The 23,655-nt window shown below is 47.1% G+C and overlaps 2 protein-coding genes across 9 annotated transcripts in view; both read left to right on the top strand.

Annotated features, from left to right (window-relative positions):
• Positions 1–9,775, top strand: part of ANK3 (ankyrin 3) — a 210,864-nt gene extending 201,089 nt beyond the window's left edge. For 4 of the 7 annotated variants that reach the window (XM_075423069.1, XM_075423067.1, XM_075423065.1 and 1 more), the window contains 4 exons: positions 3,139–3,222; positions 3,345–3,404; positions 5,194–5,279; positions 8,369–9,775. In XM_075423069.1, the coding sequence (XP_075279184.1) occupies positions 3,139–3,222; positions 3,345–3,404; positions 5,194–5,262 (213 nt within the window). In that variant the 3' untranslated portion in view covers positions 5,263–5,279; positions 8,369–9,775. The remainder of the gene's footprint in view (positions 1–3,138; positions 3,223–3,344; positions 3,405–5,193; positions 5,280–8,368) is intronic. The other 3 variants (XM_075423068.1, XM_075423070.1, XM_075423071.1) reach the window with 1 other exon arrangement.
• A 7,382-nt stretch (positions 9,776–17,157) lies between these two features.
• The window catches only part of CCDC6 (coiled-coil domain containing 6), a 60,038-nt gene continuing 53,540 nt past the window's right edge, over positions 17,158–23,655 (top strand). For both annotated transcript variants that reach the window (XR_012764262.1, XM_075423064.1), the window contains exon 1: positions 17,158–17,484. Coding sequence is in view for 1 of the 2 variants with exons in the window: in XM_075423064.1 (XP_075279179.1) it covers positions 17,173–17,484 (312 nt within the window). In the remaining variant the exon portion in view is untranslated. The remainder of the gene's footprint in view (positions 17,485–23,655) is intronic.

Raw genomic sequence — 23,655 nt, 5'->3', positions numbered from 1 at the left:
AAGTATTCTCCCTGCCTCTCTAAAGCTCTTGGTATTGTGACAGTGATTTCAACTGGTCGAGGGTGAAGTGAAGCCCACATAAGTATGATGCAGCAGAAAGAATTTTATCCTTCAGCTGTGACGCAGATGCACCAGCTTTGTGTTTAAAAACAGCTTTTGTTGACAAGGTCATCTAGTGTGCCATTCTAACCTAAAGCTGGTTTGAGATCTGACAAGTAGAACTGCCAGTGGGTAAGGGTTTTTTTTCCTAGCAAACATCCATCTTTATAACTGCATAGGATTAGAAACGTCAGTAAATCAGATCTACCTCCTGCCAGTTGTGAGCTCTCCTGCAATTTGTTTAACTACCCACCAGCAAGAGAATTGTGAAAGCTGGATTTCATGTGTGCTGACTGCTGAGCGTTTATAGCATTTATCCTTAAACTGTGCTTAAAGGAGCATATAGCTAATTAAAAACCAAGAGTCACTGCACCTTTAAAAATGCATTTTCTTCCAAGAGACATATTTCGGTGCATCAACACAGTTTTCATTTTAAAGCTGAACACAGTAGTGCTCACTAACTTGTTTTAAGGAATAGCCTTGCTCACAGCGGCAGTAAGGAGTCAAAGGACCAGTACACACAAGCAGCACTGGCGTGCCAGGTAGTCTCGTGACCTTGCTACTGGCTATGTTGTTTTATTTCTGTTTTTCATTTTTTTTTATTGCAGTGGCTTTGGAGATCCTACTGCTGAGAGGGAATCTCTCCATACCTCTGTGCTCCGTGAGGTGGGAGGGACGTCTAGGCCAGGGTTCCCTCCTGTCCCTCAGGGCACCGTGCAGGAGCCCGCTGGGGAGCCTCTGAGCCCACGGGTGGGAGGCCAGGAAAGAAACTGTGCAGCTAGTTCCCCATCTGCTATGCTTCTGATTAAAGCAGTAAATCTCCAGAATCAGTATTTCCCCCTCGCCGTTTCACTGTGGCTAGGAAATCCCACAGGTTTCAGTTCCCAAAACCTCCACCCAGTCATCACCCTCCTGCCGCAGCAGCAGTCCCCGTGCCCTTCTCGCTTCTGCTGTCTCACTGGTGAGAAAGGAATGAACAGGTTGCCATCACTGGGGCCCCGCTCACGGCGGGGGTCAGCCCCTTGCTTCCCTCCCCTGCGCAGAGCCTGACATGGTGCTTAGGCAGGTATTTAATTTCTCCTTCCTGTGACCCCTTAGCATAGTCCTTCTGGGGAATGAATTCTACAGGCCCTGCCCGGGCTCCGTCTGAAGGCTTCAGCAGCCGTTCGTTCTGCCATGCTGCCTGTACGGGTGCCACCGTTCCCAGGCCTGGGGACCTCGGTTAGGTCCCTGCAGCCCTGGCTGTCTCTCGGATGCAGGACCTCATCCTTGTGTCCCCCCTCAGTGACATCCGCTCAGCTGTGGAGCCCGACCTTCTCTCAGTGATGTTTCCTGAAGCATCAAAGTTCAACAAATTTTACAGTTTATATACAGCCTGTGAAAGCATGGGGGAAAAGACATGTAAAATATCCGAAACTGTTTAATTACTTAATTATCAAGCAGTGGTTTCTATACAGCTTTCAGCATGAAATAATCAAAAATTCTGCACCTCTGCATAGTGGCAAATGCTGGCCGGGGGCTCGGCTCGCGGCAGAGCTGTGCTCTGCTCGTCGGTACTCCCCTCCGTCTTCTGCCCGCTGCAGTCCCTCGGAAGCCAGGGAAGTAGACAAGCAGGACCAGAGAAAAGACTGCAGAAGGCTTATAAACAAAAGGAGAGGTTTGTTTGGTTTGGAGCTTAGAAATAGTATGCAAACCTAATGTTATAATGTCCATATTGAAAAAGCTGTGTTTGTAGGGAAAACAGTTAAAAAAAACCAAACATGGCATCACTGTATTTGTTCGCTGTAGAGCAGTGCCAGCAACTGATGTAGACAACTCTGTAGCATATAGACCACAGGAAATAGGAATTATATTTGCCCTGTGCGGCTTAGTACATGGAAGCATTGTGAAAGCTTGATGTTGAGTTCATTTCAATTATTATTTTGTTGTTATTATTGATATAACATGTTTTACACAATGTTTCTTTCCACTTCCTCCCTCTAGTTGCGATTTTTTCCATAGTGGGTCGAGGATGAGGGGAGAAGTTTTGAGGATTTGTTTGTTTGTGTGCTTGTTTAAAGGGTTATTCATTTACATGTGGAAATTTTTCATATGTAGGCCAGCTACATTATGATTATATTTGTTTTATTTATATGAAATAAATAAGCACAGTTGATGGGTATTTTTGAAGCATCAAATGCAGTGCTTGCTTCAGCACCCAGGTTTGGAAACATGACTTCATGAGGTAAAATAGTCAAAATTCTTCTGGAACAGAAGTTCGTGACTGCTAGCTACACTTAGACTCTCTCTCTAAAGTAATGTAATTTATTAATATTTTGAGCAATAATTCTTGTAGTGATATTAAGTCCCTAGCATAGCAGTTAGGAAACTCCTTTTACATTTATTTACCCTGGTCCTATAAGTTGCTGGTACTACAAGAAGCGACGGCTGGAGTGCTGCTGATCTCGGTAAGTTGTGCACCAGGCTGCCGCGGCTCCTCAGCAGGCGTTACTCTGCCAGGAGTGTCACATAAGATACCTTTCTCCATTTTGTAAATGCTGATAATTCTTGTCTTTTGTGAGTGTGTTTAGGATCTTGCGTTCAGTAAGCTGTAGGCAGAGCTGTCTGTTTAAATCCCAAATTTCCCCCACCTTGTTTTGGTGTTAGTCCGTGTTTCTGTGCGTGCTGGGCACTGGGAAGGTGTGAAAGCTAATGGGTGTCTGGTTAGAGATTATATCATCGTGAATTTGTGTCTCCATCTCGTAGGAGTCAGACTGAGCGCAAGGTGATTTGTTGCCCAGAGAGCTTCATGTCATGAATTAGTTAATAAGAGCAGTGTGCTAGAAGCTCGATGCAGGCTTTAAGGACACATTCTGTAGGACAAATGCGCAGGTATTGGCATGCTAAGTGAGCAAGGCTTTCATACTATTTGTGTGACATAAGGCAAACTGTTACATAAAGTTGAGGCTAGCATGTGCTTGTTGCTTGGATTGGTGTGGAAATATGTGTGGGTTTGGCAGAATATAGGCTCTGTTGCTAATCTTGTAACACGTTCTTTAGGGTGAGGAAGCAAAAAACATTCCTGGTGAATCTGTAACAGAGGAACAGTTTACCGACGAAGAAGGCAACGTCATCACAAGAAAAGTAATCATGAATTACATCACTGCTCTGAGTCTTTGCATTCAAGTAACTTCTTTTAATATATTTTCTCCCTTTAGCATCTAGGAAAAAAAAAATCAACGCTTTTCATGTATTGCTTCCCACAGATCACCCGGAAGGTAGTAAGACGCGTTGTTATCCCCCACGAGAGGAAAGTTGGTGAAATGGTAATGGACTACCAGGAAATAACAGTAGACACAGAGGGTTGTGTTGACTGCTAGAAAGTGCTGCTAAAAGGCTGGAGGTTTGCATTTAACAAGAGGCCTTGGCAAAGTGCCGTGCTTGCGGTTATTGACATGTCGTGCGTGTGGGTCCCGGGGCCGGGGTCTCTGTGTGCTGCGTGCGGGCAGGGGCTGCGTCAAGGGGGCCCAGCTAAATTCCGCCGGCACAGAGGCATCGAGGTCTGTTTATAACGGGCAGCAGGCTGGGGCCCGTTTCGTCACATCAAGATGAGCCATGTGGGGGAGTTTGCTTAAGCCCTTGCAGAATTTGTGCCTTACACCCGCGGGTGTAGTGTGTTGCTGCTTCACCAGACTGAAGGAACAGGCTGCAGTCTGGTCCCCACCGGCCTCTCGCTCGCTTGCGTAACACCCCTATGCTAGCGACCGAGGGTTTGCAGGGTTCCGGGGATCGGGAACATACCCATGCAACGGTACCCTCTACAACCCAGCACCAAGGCAGGGTTTTGCCTCTGGCAATTAAAATCAGCAGCCCTTCTGCAGACCTTCAGCACCGCCAAGAAGAAAGGAGGGCAGCGGAAAGGGCAGGCCTGTTGTGCCCCAGCCCCTCTTGGAGGGGACTCTGGGGGGTCTGGGCAGGCGCGAGCGGGCTGTGCCTCGGGCTGCCCTCTGCCCCAAGGAGGCCTTGGGGAGTGGGCAGCACCTCTGGAGAGAAACGGCCTCAGGGGAGCTCGTGCCTTGCTCCCCACCCCACGGCCCTGGGAGGCCTTCGCTCCAGCAAAGCTGTTGTTGGGGTTAATGGAATTTTTGTCTGAGTGAAAACAGATTCAGAAACAAACAAGATAACAAATACTCTTTATCTGCTGGTTATCAAAAAAAAAAAAAGGAAAAAAGGCAGGGGGACACACACGCGACAGAAACAGGAAAGCTGAAACAAACATATTTCCATCCCCTCTTTTGTAGTCCTTTATTGGTGAAAAAATAAATCCTGCCCAGCAAAGGGGAGACATTTTCAATTTGCTTTACCTCATTAGATTAGTCAGAAACTACAAATAGTTACAAATACATCAATGCAGATCACCCGAGGGGTAAATTCTGCCGATAACCACACATAAACAGATGCCTTTCTCTGATGTGAATGAGGCTTGTGATTACTGGAGTATTTATTTTTAGATGATTATTGAGCTACTTTTAATGAGCAAAGATGGACTTTATTTTGGGGTTTGCTATTTTAAAGACACTGAAACCTGCACGGCTTGTCACTGTGATCGGTTTTACTTCTGCGCTGCTTCGGTGGTGGTTTTTGCTGGCTTTCTTCCTCTTTTATTCCGTTACTAACCTGCTCACCTTAAAGCACAGACGTTGTGAAACGTCCTAACAGCAGCATGGCCGATGCTGTCAGAAATGTCCGCCAGTCCCAGCTGGCCCAGGAGGCCATTTGGGAAAGGTGATTTTCCTTGACGGAGGCACTGCATCCCGCTGCAGCTGATGGCAGGGGCTCTGCCGAGGGCTGCCAGTTGGGCACTGCAGCCCAGGGATTGTGCTGAAATTGTAGACCTGTGTGTTCTATTTGAAGACGGTATTTCAGGCCTGTGCTTTTGCAGCTCAGCAGAGTGGATAACTAGATTGTGTGTATCTTTGAAATGAAGTGTTAATGTGATTTAACTGCTTTTTACTTATCCTGTTACAGTAAAATGTGGAGCCTGTTTTGGAAGCAGGTTTATAATTATGAGCATTCTCTGCAGACTGTGTTAATGTTTATACTTTTCATTTAAAGCAGGGAGAAGCTTATAAGGTTAAGACAAAGAAGGAAGTCAGACACGTGGAGAAGAAAAGTTACTCATGAAAGCCGAGCACTGAACGGTCAGTGTGATCAATTTTCTTCCATCGCTAAAGCCTTTTGCCAGCACAGCGCTGCGCAGCACGGGGGCTAGCACTTGGCTGCTCAGCGGCTTGCCTCTGCTGCCTTGACATTGCTTTCGAGCTGCAAAGCTGAGTAGGTGGCCCTTCATCTTGTAAGCAGAAAATGACCTTGCGTTCACGTACAGAAACTGAGCTTTGCTTCTTGGAACATAAAGCAAAGCAATACTGAGGCATGCGGAAGATTTTTGGGAGGTTTACCAAGTGTAGTATCTGTAATCCACAGCACTTTCTTTTCCTGAAAGTCAACTTTTAAGTCACAAATAGCGAAGGAGCTGCACGCAAGTAAATGTACTGGGAGTGAAAGGCTTCTTCCACCGTCAGGCACGTGGTCTGAGGGCAGTTATGTAAATCAAAGTCCTTGCAAGAGCCAGTGAAGTGTCTCAATATTTGCAAACAAATAATTCTTACCAACTGTTTCTTGTAAATTTTATTGATCCAGCCTTAACGATTGTAACAAAACAGCAGTTGACAATGTAAGGGCTTCCCAAACTAAAACCAAACGCACAGACTAAGACACCCTTGCAGGGGCTCCGTAAAGGCGTGCTGGAGCACCATGAAGCCAGAGGCTGCTTTGACTCGATCACGTAGCTGTAGGCACAAAGCAAATGTGCCTGTAAATACGGGAGGAACCAGTCTGTGTCTGTCAGGGCTGGTCAGTCAGTCATGGCTTCAAGTGCGTATGTTTACCATGTTCGTGTCTTTGTTCTGCTCAGAACTTTTCTTAGCTTTGGTGCGTTTTAGGGATTGGGCAGAGGAAGAATTTGTGAAGTGAAAGTCTATGTCTCATCCTTTTCCTATACATCTGGTATAGGATTGACTGTAGGATTTAAAAACAGGATTAACAGGATCTGGAAAAAATACCAGGTAGCGATGTGGCGGTAAGGGAGAGAAGCAGAGTCTCTCCTGAGTCACTCGTCCCTTCCGACTGCTCACGTAAGGTAGCCCCTAAAGCTGCCTGGCCGTGCGGGCTTTCCTTGCGGGTGAGTGGTGCCACGTGAGACCAGTGGCACTCGGTGTGTGGGGTCTAGCTGAGGGCTTTACAGGGTCGAGCCCTAAGGAGCGAGCTCTGCAATGCGACTGGTGTGCTTTCAGCATCTGGGAAGCACCTACTGTGTCCACCTAGCATGACTGCTGAATTCCTGCTTTTACTGAGAGCCCTCCCACATGTGCTAATAGGATAATACCATTTCTTGTGGCTTGCTACTCAACATGCTCATCAAACAATGCTTTGAAAAGGGAGGTGATTCTTTTGAAATGCCTTTCTCCTTCGTGGACTTCAAGGACACGGGAGAAAAGCAAGCCAAAGGGATGGCGCTGCTTGTATGGAGTTGTGTTCCAAGTCGGCTCCTGTGCTTCTCCACTGTCAGTCTGCAGGGGGAAACCAGTGGGAATTTGTGAATTCAAAGACACTGAAGGGAAGGGCACTGAACCCCATAAGCAGTGCAGATAAAGAGCCTGCCAGCATGCAACACACATTGGGCATAAGGAAGAAGCATTTCATTTTAAAACAAAATGGCATTAATAAGGCAGTCCTTGCCTAACGAATGACGCATATTCTGACCTTCAGAAAGCCGGAGTCTTGAGTTCCTCAGAACAAGATTTGCTCCCATGACTGCTGATGCATTTCTCCTGTGATTTCCAGTAGGCAACTCTTCCATTCTAGAGCCCCCAAGGAATTCAGAGAGTCTTCCTTAGATAATAAGCCTTTGCTCAGGGGGGAACTTTGTCCAGTAAGATGAATCTCTGTTGTCCAAATGTTGATATGATAAGCATGACCAAATGTGCATTAAGTAATTGTGAGTCTAGTCAAGAGTCTACTGTAAACATTTTGAGTGCAGAAGTGGAGGTATTTGCACAGACAGGGAATTCTGATAGAAAACCAGTTTGTTTCTTACTCACAAAAGGCAAAAAATGTCCTGTTTGGGAGGCAGAGGTGTTGCTTTTCCTTTGAACGTTTGAAAAAAATCACAACGATAGCTAGATTTTGCTGTTTAAAATGTCTTTGTCACCATTGCAAATAAACGCTTGTAAAATATAGGTTGAAAGGAAAAGCCAAGAACTTTCGCATGCCATTCTGCAGGACGGCACTGTGCGAGCCGGCGCGACTGCTGCAATGTGAATAGGCGGCTTTTAGCAGTGGGATAGATTTATGACAACCATAGATGTGGGCAAGGACGGATTGTTTTAGCATAGGAGGAGAGCATGAGCACACATGGGGAACGCGCGTGGACCTGTGGCTGGGTTAGCGACAGACACGTCCATGCCAGCCTGAATCTGCAGGCGCCGTGCAAGCCCGCAGGTCCTGCAGCTCCCGTTCGCCAGTGCGTTTGTATTTCGGCTTCCTGCCCCCTTGCTGCAAGGCATCGCTGTTGTACAACAGACATGACAAACTTGCCGTCCTTATGGGCATGGCTGCGTGACTGGTTTTGGGTGGGCAAGAGAGCAGGAGCTGGACCCCCTGTCTCCTCGGTGCCGCTCACGGGAGCCAGGCAGAAGATGGATGGGGCTGCTCCTCTTCCTCACTTTGTCCTTCATGAAGCCTCCTAAAGGCTGGACACCGCATTCCTGGCTCTCCTGGTCACGTTCCCTGAGCTACTGGCAGAGGTGGGTGTGCAAGGAGTGCAGGTTTTCCAACAGGGTGGGGGTGCTTGCAAACATACAAAAATGTGCTGTGAAAGCAGCAGCTCTCTCATTCTGGAGATGATGCTGTTTCTTCTGCTACAGAGCGAGCTATTCCTTGTCGTCATCAGATGTGATGAGCTGGTACTTTGTCTGGGGTGACGAAATGCAGCATGCTGCAAACTTATTTGCAGATCAGTTCACAAGCAACATGGACCTCTGCAGCTGCATTTTCCCTTCATGCTGGGAGCTCAACTGATGTCATTCCCTACCTACAAAGCGTTCGATTTATCTTATTGCAGAATTCCATAATGCCAGTTAGAACTTTCCTGTTTAGTCAGGGAAAGGCACAAAAAATGAATTCTAACGAGGTATTCTGAAATGATGTGTGCTATATTTTCTTTCCATAGGACTGTGTGCTTTTACTGCCAGTATTCTCAAGGGACGCTCACGGAAGGAAAATCAACAGGAATTAAACATTCACCTATAAAAGTGTGCGTGTGTTTGCTGCTTCCACACATTAACCGCATGGTTTTTATGCAAAAACAAAAACAAACAAAAAAAATCACAAACAAAAAAAATTAATTTAGCATGAGCCAATTTACAGAGCATGGAAATTCACGTTCATTCACAGGATTGGAGGGTGCGCAGTTACCAATGCAGTGTATACACAAGATGCCATGCTGTTAACAGCTTCTTTCAAGCAGTTTGACGTCATCTCAAAAGAAATAAATTCCTGTGGCCAGAGAGGATGTATGAAGACAAAATGGTTAAACCATGGAAAGACACTAAAATTACTAAAATCCACAACAGCTCGCCTTATTTTTCTTGGACCCAAACTGTCAGGGTATAAAACACTATTTGTTTCTTTTTTAAACATCAATAGTTTTGCTGTAAATAAATAACACTGTATAAATTCTAACAAAATAGAATAAATGTTGATAAGGCACTGCCTTTTCGATCACAAACAGAATATTGCAAATGCATTGAGCAGGCTAGGTGTCTCAAATGGCTGCACCTACAGGGATATTCTGGGTGTATCTTCACAGATTCTTGTATATTAGCAATTATAATGTTTGTATATGCAAAAACGCTAGCTTGATTTTAAAAAAATCTTTAAAATCTGCTGCAAATTTAAATGATTCCCAAAATGAGGAATTCTGTAGTTCTGTGAAAATTTTTCTTCAGAGTACTAATATTTTGATGCATGTGTTTCACCTTATTTTGATTAAATCTTTTCCAGTTTTGCAAACACTATACTGCAACATGAAAAATAAGATTTTATCTGTAAACACAAAGCCCTTCATCTAATATTTGTTGCTGTTGCCAATTTTTCAATGAAATGACCTAAAACCCATAACATATACAGTAGTTGCATTATGGGGAGGGGGGTGCTATCTGTTCTCGCTTTATAACGGGGGTAATGCTTGCAGCTTTAGAGGTGGGTTGGTGCTCTAAGGAGCACAAGGTTTGGGATATTTTTAAATGAACTGAAGAGAAATTATTAGCTAATAGACTGGCAGCACGCTGTAAAATTATTACTGTATTGTGTACTGGCTATAAGATGTAGAATCTTTCAGTAAGCCAATCATCTGTAATCATCCTAGCAGTGTAATATTAGGTTGTTAAGGCTGCTGTGTTTTAAAGGGCATTTTTATTTGGGTTTTGGTGAAATACTTTAATTTGTTGATTATATTCATATGGAAACAGCATTCATTGATAATAGCTCTAATTACATATGTATGAAAACAACAAACACTGGATGATCTAGTTGATTATTTAAGCATAAAATAAATTGTGTTAAAACTCTTGGATAACGTGTATTTGGCAGTGTTCTTGTACCCTATAGACGTGCGGCTTCGCAAGGCCAGCCGTTACACACTCCTGGCTTTTTGCTGCTTTTCCTCTCACTTTCTCTTGTCTGATCCCAGAGTGACAGGCCGTCACTTGGCAGGCCATCCCCAGGCAGGGGGAACGGGAGGGAATGACGCAGCAGCCAGCCCATCCTCAGCAAAGCTAAGGCAAAGCCACCTCCCTGGCATGTGGGAGACTCCTCGGGCCTGGGGAAAGGACCGGGGCAGCAGGAGTACACGCAGCCTCTTCTCCAACACATGTTCACTCTTGACCTTTCTTTTCTTCATTTCTTTCACCCCATTGAGAACCAGGAAAAGCACTACCGAAAGCAATTTTTTTTTCTCAACGTGTATCAGTCCAACCAATCTCCATCTCCCTGCAGACGATGTAAACACAGTGTATGCCTCCTGTACATTGCATGCACTTCCAGTATATTACAGGTGATGGACCACTATATATCTATGAACTGTTGCCAAAACAAAGTTTTGCAGGCAGCAGCAATACACGCTCCCTGCTCTGGACCGCAGGCTTCTGCCTGCTTGGGTGCAATAAATAAATTTTATTAGTCAGGGTTCAGTTTTCCCTGGCTTTCAAGGCAACATGATGTATTTTTACCCCAGTGTGGCACCTGAGGAAGCACCGCTACTACAGAACCAACTCAGTCTGCTGCTTGTTATCCAGTCTGCTGGATTAGTTATTAGTCTGCTGCTGACCCACACAGCAATGGTCCCCACCTGGGGTCAGTCACCAAAGCTCTCCTGACCATGGTGAAAAGCACTCGACTTCAGGAGAGTGTAACATGTTGGTTTGTCGGTGTTTCCGAGTTACCAGGGCTGCCAGCTTTTGAAGCAGCAGCAGTAAATGAAGTGGTTTTCATCATTTTAGCAGCCAGTCTGTGATGCAATGCAGATTTTACCTAGGTCAGGATGCCGCTGGTGCAATGCTGATGGTTTGGGTCCTTACGCCAGAGTCTGGAGGGCAAACGCCACTTCTGCCACTGGAGAGCAAACACATCTGGTTGCAGGTCATGGTCCAACAGCAGCAATCGTACTCCCAGAGACTTCGCCATCCAGATGCCTCCCTCCTGCTCGCGAGTACCCAGATCAGCTGAATAAAAAAGAATGTTTTCAGCAAATGGTGTGTGGATGTATATATTTAACATTATATGATGATTTCACAGTTGGAAGCATAGGCTGTGGTGACCCCCAGCCAGAAGGCAGGAGCAGTGCTGCAGAAGAGCCTCTCCGTAACAGCATCCAGAAGGCAGCGTTTCAGCTGACTCGGCTCTCCTCTGCCCGGCCCCCCGTTAGTGATGGACGCTGGTGGGGAAGAAAGCTGTGACTGTGCCTGAACGGGAGTTCTGGCAGGCAGAAGAGTGGGGTTGCCTGTGCAGGGGAATCTCGGCAGGTCTCCCGCCGCTGGTGCGGATTTATGTGGCACCTTCAAGCTCGGGGAGTTGGTCTTGACCATGACAGCAGCCACGAGCAGCTGCCGGCTCGCCTGGAGGCTCGCGAGGACGCTTTGGCAGCGAGGCCCAGCCACAGGCAGTGCTCAGCGCCTGAGCAGGCTGCGGCCACAGCCAACGTGCCTCTCAGCCGCCCGCGCCAGCACCGTGCGTGCCTGGGCAGGGTGGTGCCCGGCCGCCGGCGGGTCCCAGCCCTCTCTCCAGCTCTGGCCACGTCGCCACTTGCTGGCTCTCAGGAAGCTTTGGTGCAATGGAGATGGCGAAGGTTGGAACAAAAGCTCCGTAGCTGAATTTGCAGAGGTTAAAATTTCACACTAAATGTTGCACAAACAGGATTTTCTGGGTGTTGGTTTGTTTTGCGCTGAGCGTGTTGATTCCAACAGTAGCTCAGGATATTTGGGAGAAAAAAGGTTGAAGCTTAAACGGTCATCTGAGCAGCAAAACAGAAATCTTGCCAGTACTAGCAAACAGCACAGACAGCCCTGTAGTGAGTGACGGTTTTATCTCTAATGTGCGCTTTTGTCTTTTTCTTCTGTTTTCTCCAGTGAGAATATTCCCCTTTGAGGCAAAATTGTAAGTCATGGGACTTTTACTGCATCTATTAAAATAAACTCCATTGCTAAATACGGCGTTCTTTTCATCCTTTGATATTTGATTTAGCACTACCTAATAATAATGCTGCAGAGTATCCTACTGTACTTCTTCCATTTCTGAAAGAATATCAATTACATCTTATTTGTGTCCAGTAATAGTTTTAATGTCAGAAATCCTAAGAGCTCCCATAGTGCAGAGCTGACATTAGTGGGATAAATGGCAGTCACTTGCAGGATTGCAGCACCCTGCTAATTAATGCTAATTTCCGGGGGGGTTGTTTAACAGGGGCTTTGTCTGTAGTGCACACTGTGCAGGAAATCGAGATGTGCTCTGCCGGGGGCTGCTGCAGCCTGGCACGTGGGGCATGCACCCCCAGAAACCTCTCCATGCACCCTATGGAAGGAGTTTATAACTGGGCCTTCTCTGGGGTCAATCAAGTCAGATTTGATGAAACTCACTGAAGTCCATCAGCAGCAATTTTTATCACGTAACCTACACAATTATGAGGGACTTGGTGCCGGCAGCTTGGCCTGGAGGAAACCAAGTGCGGCTGCTCCAGCGCAAGCTCTGCAGGGGCAGCGACGACAGCCTCGGGGCAGCGCCAATGGCTTTGGGGCAGCAGTGACAGCCCCGGGGCAGCTCGCCGGCCCCCTCCAGCCTGCTCCCCAGGAAAGGATGCAAGCCAGAGGGCTGGCGGTTGCCTGGCTGGGGCCACTGCAGGGACGCCGGGAAGGGTATCGGAATGGGGCTCGTTTTTTGTCCTAGCTACATGCACGACAGGTGAAAACACTACCAATGCTGACCTGTTGCATCCTTGGCCCTGGGGACATGCGTAGGGATCGCCAAGGGGCAGCAGCAGGGGGTGGTTGCAAACAGGACCTCATTTTTCAGGGCAGATCCCACCAAATCGGGGCTGGAGAAGGAACAGCGCCCAGCTCCAAGTGCTTGATGTAAAAAATAGTCCATTACTGGGAGAGGAAAAGGTTAGTGAAGGACAGAAAAATGATCTGTTCAAGAAAAATCTATGTACACGCCACATTTTTCATAACTGCTGATGCTAAAAACAGTATGCTAATTGTGCATGGCTTTCTTTATTTGACTCTAAGTCCTGGAGGAAGGCGAAGATTTATAATAAAAGTTTTATTGGTACTTTTCCCATCACACTAATGTTCAATTACTGAGAGCCATTTGGGCTATAAAACAGCAATGCACAGCGATCCCCTGTTCACCAACTTCCTTGAAAGGCTTCCAGAGGCTGGGTATCGTTATGGCACGGCCAGACCAACAGAACCAATCTATTATGAATTCCAAAAAAAATTCCCTGGGAAAACAAGGATACAAACGCAAAGCCCCAGAGCTGAAGATGCGTTAGCAGCTGGACTGCTACCACGCAGCCCGACTGCTACCACGCAGCCCATTTTCAGAGTCCTGCAGAGAGACTTATTTTCTGGTACAGGTTCCTGATTAAATAATTGTTGGTCAGAAAAGCAAAGTGATATGGCCTTATTTTCATCTGACTTGCTAGAAAACATGTTTCAATCCTGCATCAACAGACACCTTAATCCACAATAGCAGCAAATTGGGGGTTTTTCTACTCCTACAAATGTCTTTCACATTGAGGCTTCTCCCCTTCAACAACCCTTCCACAATGGTAAAAACTCTACACATGCACGCAGTTTTCCTCTTTGAATATTTCCTTGTACACAGGTCAAAATTTTTTTAAATGCTGCTTCAGTTTATTTTCCTAGCAAGATTTTCCATTACTTGCATTTTAATGTGACTTTGTCTTTCTTTCCCCCCTCTGTTTCAGTTGGGTACTCTGAGTACTGTACAGAATTTTTCCCGCAGTTAATTAGCTTCAGTTGGTCTTTTTGCCTTCGGTCTATAACTACTGAACATTTTAATAAAATTGCATTGCTATAGAAGGCCTTCTAACTGATTAATGGACTTCTGGAATGATATTAATTATATTGAATCTCTCAACATACTTCTAAATCCTTATGCATAGAAATGTATTTTATACAAATATTTCTACTGTTGATGTGAGTTTACGAAATACTGTTTCTAATTGCCCACTATCCCCTGTAATGATAGTTTCTGTGAATAAACTTCTGCTTTTTTTTTTTGTTATTGCTTCTTCTTGACATGTGTATCTGTTCTGCTATTATTACAGTGCCAGTGACATTTTGAGATTCTTTATTTGGACCCACACCTCCCCTTGCCCCCTTATAATTTTGCATTTATTTTTTTGTATAATAAAAAAGCATTGGGGCAAGCAGGATGGGGCCCTTGCGCTGTACGTGCTGTGGTGGGGACAGGCTGGCCGTGGTGGCTTAGTAACCCGCGCCTGCGGTGAGGACAGGGCCCCGAGCAGCCTTGCAGCCAGGGGAAGCCGCAGTGCGGGGCAGCCTCCATAAGCATTTAAAAGGGGTTTTTGCTAATTGTGCTTATACCACGTATTTGTACTTTTTAATTGGTTTGGTTAACATCTTACAGATGCACAAATCATGTGATTTTTTTTTTTGGGGGGGGTGCTAATTAGGACCTGTTTATTAATTTGGAGTAGTTCAATGCAATTGTAATTAAGTATATGGGTGCTATTTTTTAAACGACTGAAAAGCTGTTATGACAAGAAGGATGGCACCCCAGATCCAAACATCAAGGGCCCTTAAGCTTTCCTCCCACTCCCCCACTGACTCAGTGTTTGTCGTTGGGCAAGTACCTCAGCTCGCTACCTCCCTTTCTTGCCTTCCAGGGCTGTTGTGCGAATTAATTAGATAATGTTTCAGCACAGCTTTGAACTGGAGAGTGCTACAAAGGTGCCAAGTTATAATTCATTGTTATGAAAGCTGGCGTGCTGGCTGGGAGCGAGACCTCTGACGCAATCCCAGCAGCGAGGGATGGCGAGGCGGCCGGGGGAAAGTTCCCCTCTCCCCTCAGGACCCCTGCTCTCCGTACCTGTACCCGCCGTCTGCAGCACTGTCGGCCTGCTCCAGAAATGCTCTGCGGAAGCATCCTGGGGACGCAGCCCCTGGCTCAGCCAGCCCGTCCTGGATCGAGGACATTGCCTGCACCTCCCAGCCCGTTTTCAGGCTAATTTTGGTGTCCGAAGGAGCAGCAGCCACATCCTCTGGAGAATTATAGCGCTCCAAATCAGCAAAGCACTTAAGATTAGCATTGATAGGTCTGAAGAGTGGCTTAAGGTTAAGCACGCTGTGGGGCTTGCTGGGTAAGATTAGCCCGGAGCAGATGCGTGTTTTGCTGATGCAGGTTTTCAGAATATTTAGGCCTTGATTCAACAAGACACTCAACTGTGAGCAGTCCCACTGAAGGCAATGGAAATAACCGGCGGATCAAAGCCGGGCAGCCGGATGAAGAAAGAACATTAAGTTACAAACCTGTTTGTTTAGAAATGAGTTCGCTTTGAGGAGCACGTGTGCGTGCGGACAGAGACAACAGAGCAAACTGGCTTGCCTGCTGCCGCCAGTGCTGCGGAGCGTGTACACGAAATAACGCTTCCTCACGGTCCGGCCTCCCAAATACCAGCAGACCTATTTAAAAGCAGTTCTGCTGAATTGCAATGACCCGTCATAGGCAGTGGGGCTCGTCTGTCCTGCAGACTCAGAGACAGCTGCGGGGGTGTTTTAGGACAGCACCAAAAAGCTCCTGTGAGACCTTACGGACATAATCTAGCAGGTCTGTGGAGACTTGTGCATCTATAGCAGCATCTCTTGATGCCCACGCTTTTTTGTTTTGTGAGAAATCCCACCCTAACAAAGCTCAGGGGTGGGAAATCCAGCTGGGGGGAGGCTGCATCTGCCTGGGGTGGTGCCGAGGGTCGCAGGTGGTGATGGCCTTATTACATGTTAATGGCATCACCGGGCTCAGTACGGAGGCAGCAGCACGCGGGAGTATGGCTCGGTTTCAACAGGGCCAGGTGGGCGGTACAGGGCCTTTCCCAACCTTAAGAGCCCTGAGCCAACATGTGCTGGTGGGGCTGTGGCAGGGCTGTGCCAGTGTGGCAGCACCCCCCCATTCTGAGCCCTGTTTGCACGGCAGTGTAGCGTGCCAGGGTCAGACACACGGACAGCCACTGCGGAAAATAGCACCCGTGGCTGAAGACTAGGAACGGCCCTTTTACTGCTTTTCTGGTGATTACGAGACCAAAAATACAACGAACTGCACTTATATTCCCAGGCAAGCAAAAAGAATAATTACTTTACAGAGATGGAATTCCTTCATACGTTATAGCCACTAAAAAGAGTAAAATTTGAAATTTACTATGGCGTGAAACAAAAAGGTAGCACAGTTACAGATGATGAAATCCTCACTTGCCATTAACAGAAAAATTGCTGTTGTTAAAAGACCCCTTCATAAACAATTGAGAAACCAATTTATACAGTCTCGGTGATTAATTAATCCAGCAGGAATACAGACCGCTTTATGCCATGTAATGCACAGCGTGTAAGCGCCGTTGTATCTCACGACAACTTGTGTTCCACAAAGAAGTAATAATAACAATAAAAAAGAAACTAATGCACATGGTATAGCAGAAAATACACTCTCTGGATGGGCATTAGTGTATCTCCAAGCGGCTTTACAGCAGCCCGGAGGCTGGAATTCAGCTGCCGCTCTGTCTCGGGGCAGTGACGGGGAGCGGGACTGGGGTACCGGGGCCAGGGCCGGGCTCACCTCGCCTCTGGGTGACCCAAGCCCCGTCAGCGGCTACGCGGGTGAAGGGGTCTCTGGAGCTGGGGTGCAACCCCAGGCCCGGCGGCCTCCCGCATCACCAGGCCGCGCCACCTGTGTCCTTACTTTATTTTTAGAGATATATTCTTTGAGGTAAAAAGGGTTTTCAGCTGCTCGAATCGCGCGGGACCCCGCGCCCGGGGCCCCACGACGGCGCTGCTGGGGGAACCCTGGGTTCTCTGATGCGGGCCGCGGCCTCGAGGGACGCAGCGGGTTTTCCCGCACACTGAGGTAAAAACCCCAGAGTCTGCGCGCGAGCTGCTCGCCGCGGATAACGTAACACTTCACCGGCGCCCTCCGTGCGGCAGCCGTGCCCCCGGGACGCCCGAACCGGCGCTGCGACGGGATCCAGCGATTCCCCTCACGCCGCTGACGCCAACCCCGGCGCGGCGCGGCCCGGCGGCTGGCGGCGCGGGCCGGCAGGCGGCGCTGTAGGCGGGCAGCGCGGGAGGGCGGGCCCCTCTCGGCGCGCGGGGAGGCCGCGGCGCCGGCGCGCGGCGGGCGCCGCCCCCTGCTCGCCTGGCGGCGCGGCGGCGGGCGGGAGCGGCGGCGATGGCGGACAGCGCCAGCGAGAGCGACACGGACGGCGCCGGTGGCAGCGGCGGGGGCGGCCCGGCGGGGCCGCTGACGACGGGCGGCCCGGCGGCGGGGCCCGGCTCGGGGGTGGCGGGCGGCGGCGGCTCCTCGGGGGGCAAGGCGGGCGGGATCGTGATCTCGCCGTTCCGGCTGGAGGAGCTGACGAACCGTCTGGCCTCGCTGCAGCAGGAGAACAAGGTGCTGAAGATCGAGCTGGAGACCTACAAGCTCAAGTGCAAGGCGCTGCAGGAGGAGAACCGCGACCTGCGCAAGGCCAGCGTCACCATCGTGAGTGCGGGTGCGGGCGGCGCCGCGACGGGCCCGCGTCTGGCGGGGGGGGGGGTGCCCCGCCGCGGGGGTGTCCGCGCAGGGCGGGCCCGGCTGCCACCGCCCTCCCCTCAGCCCTGCCCCGGCCGCGGCCTTCCCGGCCTGTCACCGCCCGCAGGGGGGTTGTGTGTGTGTCTCGCCCCGCGCCCTTCGCGCCGTCCCCGGGCCCTCAGCGGGGAGTAGGGAGCGGCGAGGAGCCGACGGGCTCCCCCGCCGCAGCAGCCCCGCGTGGCTGGCCCGGCGCTCGGCGGAGAGGCGGCCCCGCCGCTCCCTGGCCCTGCGGCCGGGCTGGCGGCGAGGTGAGGCGAGGGGCGGCGGGGGCCGCGCAGGGGGAGGGCGGCGCTGGACGTGCCCTGAAGTTTCTCAAAGTGGAGGTTTTCGTCGGGCGTGAAGTGAGCCGCGGAGGCCGGGGGTGATCCCGCAGGCGTCACCTCCGCGGCCGCCGTGCAGCAGCGGCGAGGTGCGGGGCAGCGTCGCAGCCGCGAAGCAGCGTGTGATTCGTTTGTGCTGTTTCGATGGCTGTGGTATTTCAAGAGGTTCTTTAGAAACTGATTGAAAATAACCCCCTTAAAAACAGCGCAAGTGGCACACACACCACTGTCCTGGGAAGAGCTCGGCTGCTGGTTTATGAGCGCTGTGAGGATAGCTTGGAATTTAGCTTCATTTTATACAATGCTGTTAGGCATCAATCCTCCGTAAAGTACATATGAAAATACAATGAATATGGCATTGTTTTCTTCTCTCTCCGAGTTGGGAATTCAGGAGTTTAGACTGGGGGGGGGATTGCTAATTCAGTGGCTAAAAGTGATCGTTTCAGCGTTGTAATGATCATGGTCTGCGTGCAAAGCAGGTAACGTGTTAAAGTGGTGAAAGGTAACCCTGGTGCTTGTATACACTGTCCTGTACATCCTTGCCAGTGCAGATGGAGATGCCTTGAAAGAGACCGATCCCACCTGTATATGCTCTTCTCATCTGATTTTTCACAGGGCTTACTTTATTACAAGCATAATGGCTATTGATAATCAGTTTTTTCATTGTCGATACATCTAGCAAAGAAACAGAGCTCGTCTAGGCAAACCTCTCATCTGTTCCCAGTAGTAAGCATTCAGTGCTGAGCAGGATGTGGGCCGGAAGAGTGCATGAAATACAATACAGAAGTAATTTATTCAAGGATGACAAATGTAGTGCTGGTTGGGGAAACATGTGCTTTGTTAATACTTTACGAGAAGAAAATGTGTCTTAATTAGGTAGCAGCGGAGTGCCTTCTAATGTTGAAAGGGGCTGAGACATCTTGTCAGTCAGACATTTTCTCTCTGCCTGTGAGAAAGGCACTGTGTCTTTCTGAACCCCTGGTAGGTGTATTGTTTGTAAACAACTTGAAAAAATGTTTGTGTGCATTAAAGTTCTTTAGGTGCTGTCTCTAGGGACTGATTATATTTTCATCAGATTTTAATTTACAAAAAGGGAACGTTTTCTTAAATCTAAAACTCAATCTCTCTGTTTTTGACATCTTGGATAAAGAGAAAAAAGGTGTGAGACTTATGGCAACCTGTAGGCTGTCTGGAAAACCGACATCTTTAGCAGACACTCTGGTATGCTAAACTGCGTGCCTAACTAAGTGAACCACTTCTGATTCAGCAAGTGACAAAAATAATGAATGCAAAACATAACTTTTTTTCAGGCCACCGAGACTTTGTGCTGCGGTTTACATAGTCCGTAGTGTAAACACATCTGCAGTCAAAATACTTTGTCGTGTTGCTCTAGTATGCAAGTGACTGGAGATGAACTTTACTAGAACGTTGAAAGGTGTGCCGTTTACATGCAAATGTAATTAAATAGAAAGTTTTGTGATTTTCTCCATTGTGATTCTAAACCTTCGTGAATTTACTCCTCCAGCAGCCAGCTCGAGCTCCTTGTCGGGTCGCTGTGCTGGCAAGCGGGTGCTGTGTGCCAGTTTCCTGTTGTAGACGTTGCAATGTCATGAATCAGCTTTGATTTTTATCAAGCATTGAGGATGAGCCGCGAAGCGCAAATGAAACCGACAGGTAGCCAAAATAGCAGGTGAAATGACTAAACCTGTGTGCTGTAGGTGAAGGTGACTCCTCGAACCATGCGGCTCTTCGTCTGCGGGCCTTTCACGGTCCTGTCCTTTGAGCTCCATTGTGCACGTGCTGCAGAGTCTCGTCACTTTCTCTAGCTCCCACCATTGTCTTTAATGGTTGTTTTCACTTTAAAGTTTACCAGGTAGAAGACGGTCTTATTCGTCCTTCCTCTTTCGTCTGTGCTGGTGTAAGTGTTAATGTGACATCTTTGTTTCTGTGCTTGTGCATGGTACTAATGGTGTTGGTGTGGATGTGTATGGTTTGGGAATTATTTAAATAGCTTGCTGCATAGGATCTTATTAGTTCTATCTTGTAGTTAACCCTTGTGTCATAGGGTTAAAAATAAGCATTAATTAAACGTAGGAGACGTGCATTAAGTAGTTGCACTTCGAAAAGTGACAGAGAAAAGATGTTGACTTGGCAGGCTTGTGTGCTCTCTAACTTCATGTGAACTCTCTTCTAAAACATGTGAAGACAGATGCTGCTTTTAGTACTGAAATTGGTAAAACCAGCTTGGACTAAGCGTACATCCAAAAAGAAGTGCAAACTCTACTCCTGCCAGTAGCCTGAAATGCAAATGAAATTATGCTGTTGCTTGTGTGCAAGACTGTGAAATTAAGTAAATACACATGATGACTTCATCTCACCTGCTATTATTGGTAACAAACTGTGAGGGAACGAGCAAAGCAGGGAGAAAGCTAGCTGAATTTTAGGTGTTACCTAGCAGTGCAAGAGCATTGCATTACAAGATGCAAAGTTTCAGGTCAAGTATTAAGAAGAAATAACTAAGATCACTTGACTCATTTGCAGTTCCTTTGTACTTAGCAATCTTTTAATTGTATGATCTCATGGTATGTTTCTGCAAGGTCTTTCTTAGGAACGGATGGTGCCTAGGTTGGGAAGAAATCACACCCATGAAAATCTGAGATCCTGTGTATTCGAGATGTGAAATAGTGAGTTGTGGTTATAGTGCTGCATTACCAGAAGTGGATTTCCTGCGTGAACTTTCTTAAACTTTTGGTGAAAAAGGCCTACCAAGGAGGAAAAAGGTCTACTAAGGAGATGGACTAACTCTGGGAAAGCACAACTTCACTGGTTACATTAAGAGTTACCTTCAAAACTAGGTGGTGGGGTGACTACTTTTCAAAAGATTGAACTGTTGCGTGTGACAAAAGCTGAAATACTTCTGCCAGGTTTGGATGTGTCTTTGTCAGGAAGTTTCTTCTGAAGTTGGTAGAACTTGAGTTTCTAACTTGTTTTCTCTACTTTTCAGTGTTGGATGTAACAAAGTCATATTTCAGTGAAAGCCATGTAACCTTTAACTGATAAGGAAGCATTTTGATTTTCTTACTGTTTTGAACTGACAGGCCACATACAGAGTGCTTTTAATAACAAAAAGAATTTTAGTCCATGATTGCTACAGGTACATACGTGCTTACTTTTGGATGTTAGATTCAGTAATTTAATTCCTGTAAATTGACCTACTATAGTCAGGCATCTTCTGTAGTGTTGGAAAATTAAAGTATAATAAGACTTATTCTGTTATTTATTTTTTTAACTGAGAAGAAGATAGTGTATTTGATAAGCCTTAATTTGAAAAAGTTCCTGCTCCAGAACGCTTGATGTAGCAGTTTTAATGTTTTGTAACATAGATTTCACAAGAGCAGCTTCTCAGGTTTTTTCTCCTGCAGTTTGCTATGTAGGGAAGGTAATTATCCTAGAAATCCCAATTTGTGGTGCTATGTGGATCCCCAACAGGATCATCAATTCCAGTGTGACAGCCAGTGTGACAGTCTGATCCAAAATGCTGACGGCATCAGTAACGCCTGGATGCTGTTTTTTGTGGGTTTGCCGTGAGTTATCGCTGTCTGGTAGCGACTGCTACAGTGCTTGCTGGCAAGGAGCGCTGGGGCCTGGGACGGCTGAGCGCTGCGGCAGGTTGCGAGTGTCAGTATTTTACTGCGAGACCTCTGCTGCCCTCGTCTCTGTAGCTAAAGCTGCACCTCTGCACCTTGGCTCTCGGCTTCGCTTTTTTTATTCCCCGAGCGCTAGCAGGGGGCAGTTGCATCTCCTGGGTTCTCGGTCTCCTCTGCCTTTCTGCAGAGCAATGTGAACAGCCTCCTACCAGTTGGGAGAAACAATGGGAGCAAAAGGCTTACTCAGCTCCGGTTTTCTTGCCTCTGCTCACAAATCCCGAAGAAATTTGTTGCTTCCACCAACAGCCACCTCCTGAAAACAAACAGGCTTTCTGGGACTTGCAGATTGAAAAAATCCTGTGTGGTGTCGTAGACTTGTTACAGTTTTTTCAATAAACGGTCAGATTTAGATGCTGGAAATAAATATGATTTTAGCATTTTGTTCTCAAGGAAGTGTGCAGTGGGATTTGTGCGTGTATGCGTGAGATGCCGTCGTGGGTTTTCATGGAAAATGTCAGCCTGGATAGATAGCTTGAGGAGGTGAATGGACATGCTATATTGTTGAAAATCCCCTGCAAAAATGCCTTTTAACAGGTTTTTTTACCTTCCTGGAGTTTGCAGCAAAATTTCAAAGCAGAACACCTGTTACAGTACAGAATCTGTCTATTAATAGTAGAAGAAAGGGCAGGATAGGCTAACTGAACTGAAATATGAACCTTTGAAAGGTGCTCACTTAAGGGCAAAGAGGTGAATGAAAGAAATCAATTAGTAACAACTAGAGGTAAAAAGCAAAACAACAAAGCGAAGAGGTTAATATTTTAAAAGAGGTCTCTCTAAGTCTGTTATTTACTCTTTATTTTAAAGTAGGTCTTGCTTGTGTGAAAGAGGCTGATTTGCCGCTTTGTGATGTCTTCTGTAGGTGAAGAAACCTGCGTGGGACTTTTGTATCCAGCCGCGTCATTTGTAACTCGAATTTGTAGCTGGATTAAATTAGAAGTGTAACTCAAAAATAACTTATTTTAGAAATGCTTTGCTTACCTGCTATTTTGAGTAAAGACCACGTTGTTGCTAAGATAGCAAATTCATGGACAATGAAACTCTATCCAAAATTTTTCAGGAAGAGCAGGCACATAGGAAATGAGTGCCTTGTATTTCAGTTTTACATTTGCCTCAGATTCTCAAGAAGTTTGTATTGAGCTTCTATGAAATGACTATAAAGGAAAAAGGAAGCTTAGTAATGCACCATAGTGTTAACTGTTTTGGCCCTTAGGTTAGCATGGTAAAAGCAGTGCTCCTTGCTGCGCAACTGGCAAACTAATCATAGAGAAGTATGTTATCATCTGCTTCCATTTGGTAGTTACGCGCAGCCACTAGCATAGCGAGTTCCCAGGGAAAAACATTGTTGATACAGTGGTAACAACACATTACCATTTGTCTGTGTTGTAGGCCTTCCTCAAGGCTGGTTAAAAAAACAAACAAAAAAAGCCCCAGAGGAAAACTGATAATGTTTCTGTCCTGTGTAGAAGTTGATTCATACAGTTAGTAAATGAGAGTGCTTGAACACAGGTGCTTGTACTTTCAGGGAGTTTGAGGCTTCAGAGGGTTACTAAACCATCTGCTTTGATTTGGGTCACATCTTCATATTTTTCTGACTTGTTCCTGCATTGAATATCGTAACATACCTTGAAATGTGTCTTTGGGAAGGGTATCCAGCTTTAATTTGAAGACTCACAGAGGTGCTTGGAAAGACTGGTGTCCTGCCTCTCGTTCTTCCCGTCAGCTTACTCAAGGCTGAGCTGTTGGTTCCTGCTGTGCTTGTTGGCTAGGTTAACGAGTCTTCTGGATACTCTGCTTTCTCCTGGTGATGATACAGGCTGTGACAGGCATCTTCTAGTTTGCTTTGACAAACTGAACTAAGCTCTCTGGCTCCGAGATGTCCGAGATGCTGGAAATCTAATGTGCTGGATCAAAAATGCTGTGGGTATACGATGCACTGACCTAGTCTAAACACACTTGCCTCATTCAGATCTGCACAAATGTTTCGGATAGCTTAATTTGGAACTGGCATGCTTTATTTGTCCTTGCATATTTTTTTTTTCTTTTAATCCAGTATC

Source organism: Opisthocomus hoazin, chromosome 6 (genome assembly GCF_030867145.1).
Source record: "Opisthocomus hoazin isolate bOpiHoa1 chromosome 6, bOpiHoa1.hap1, whole genome shotgun sequence".
In the NCBI taxonomy this organism is placed as follows: Eukaryota; Metazoa; Chordata; class Aves; order Opisthocomiformes; family Opisthocomidae; genus Opisthocomus; species Opisthocomus hoazin.
Note: the sequence above shows the minus strand (reverse complement) of the source record. Positions and strands in the feature narration are given on the sequence as shown.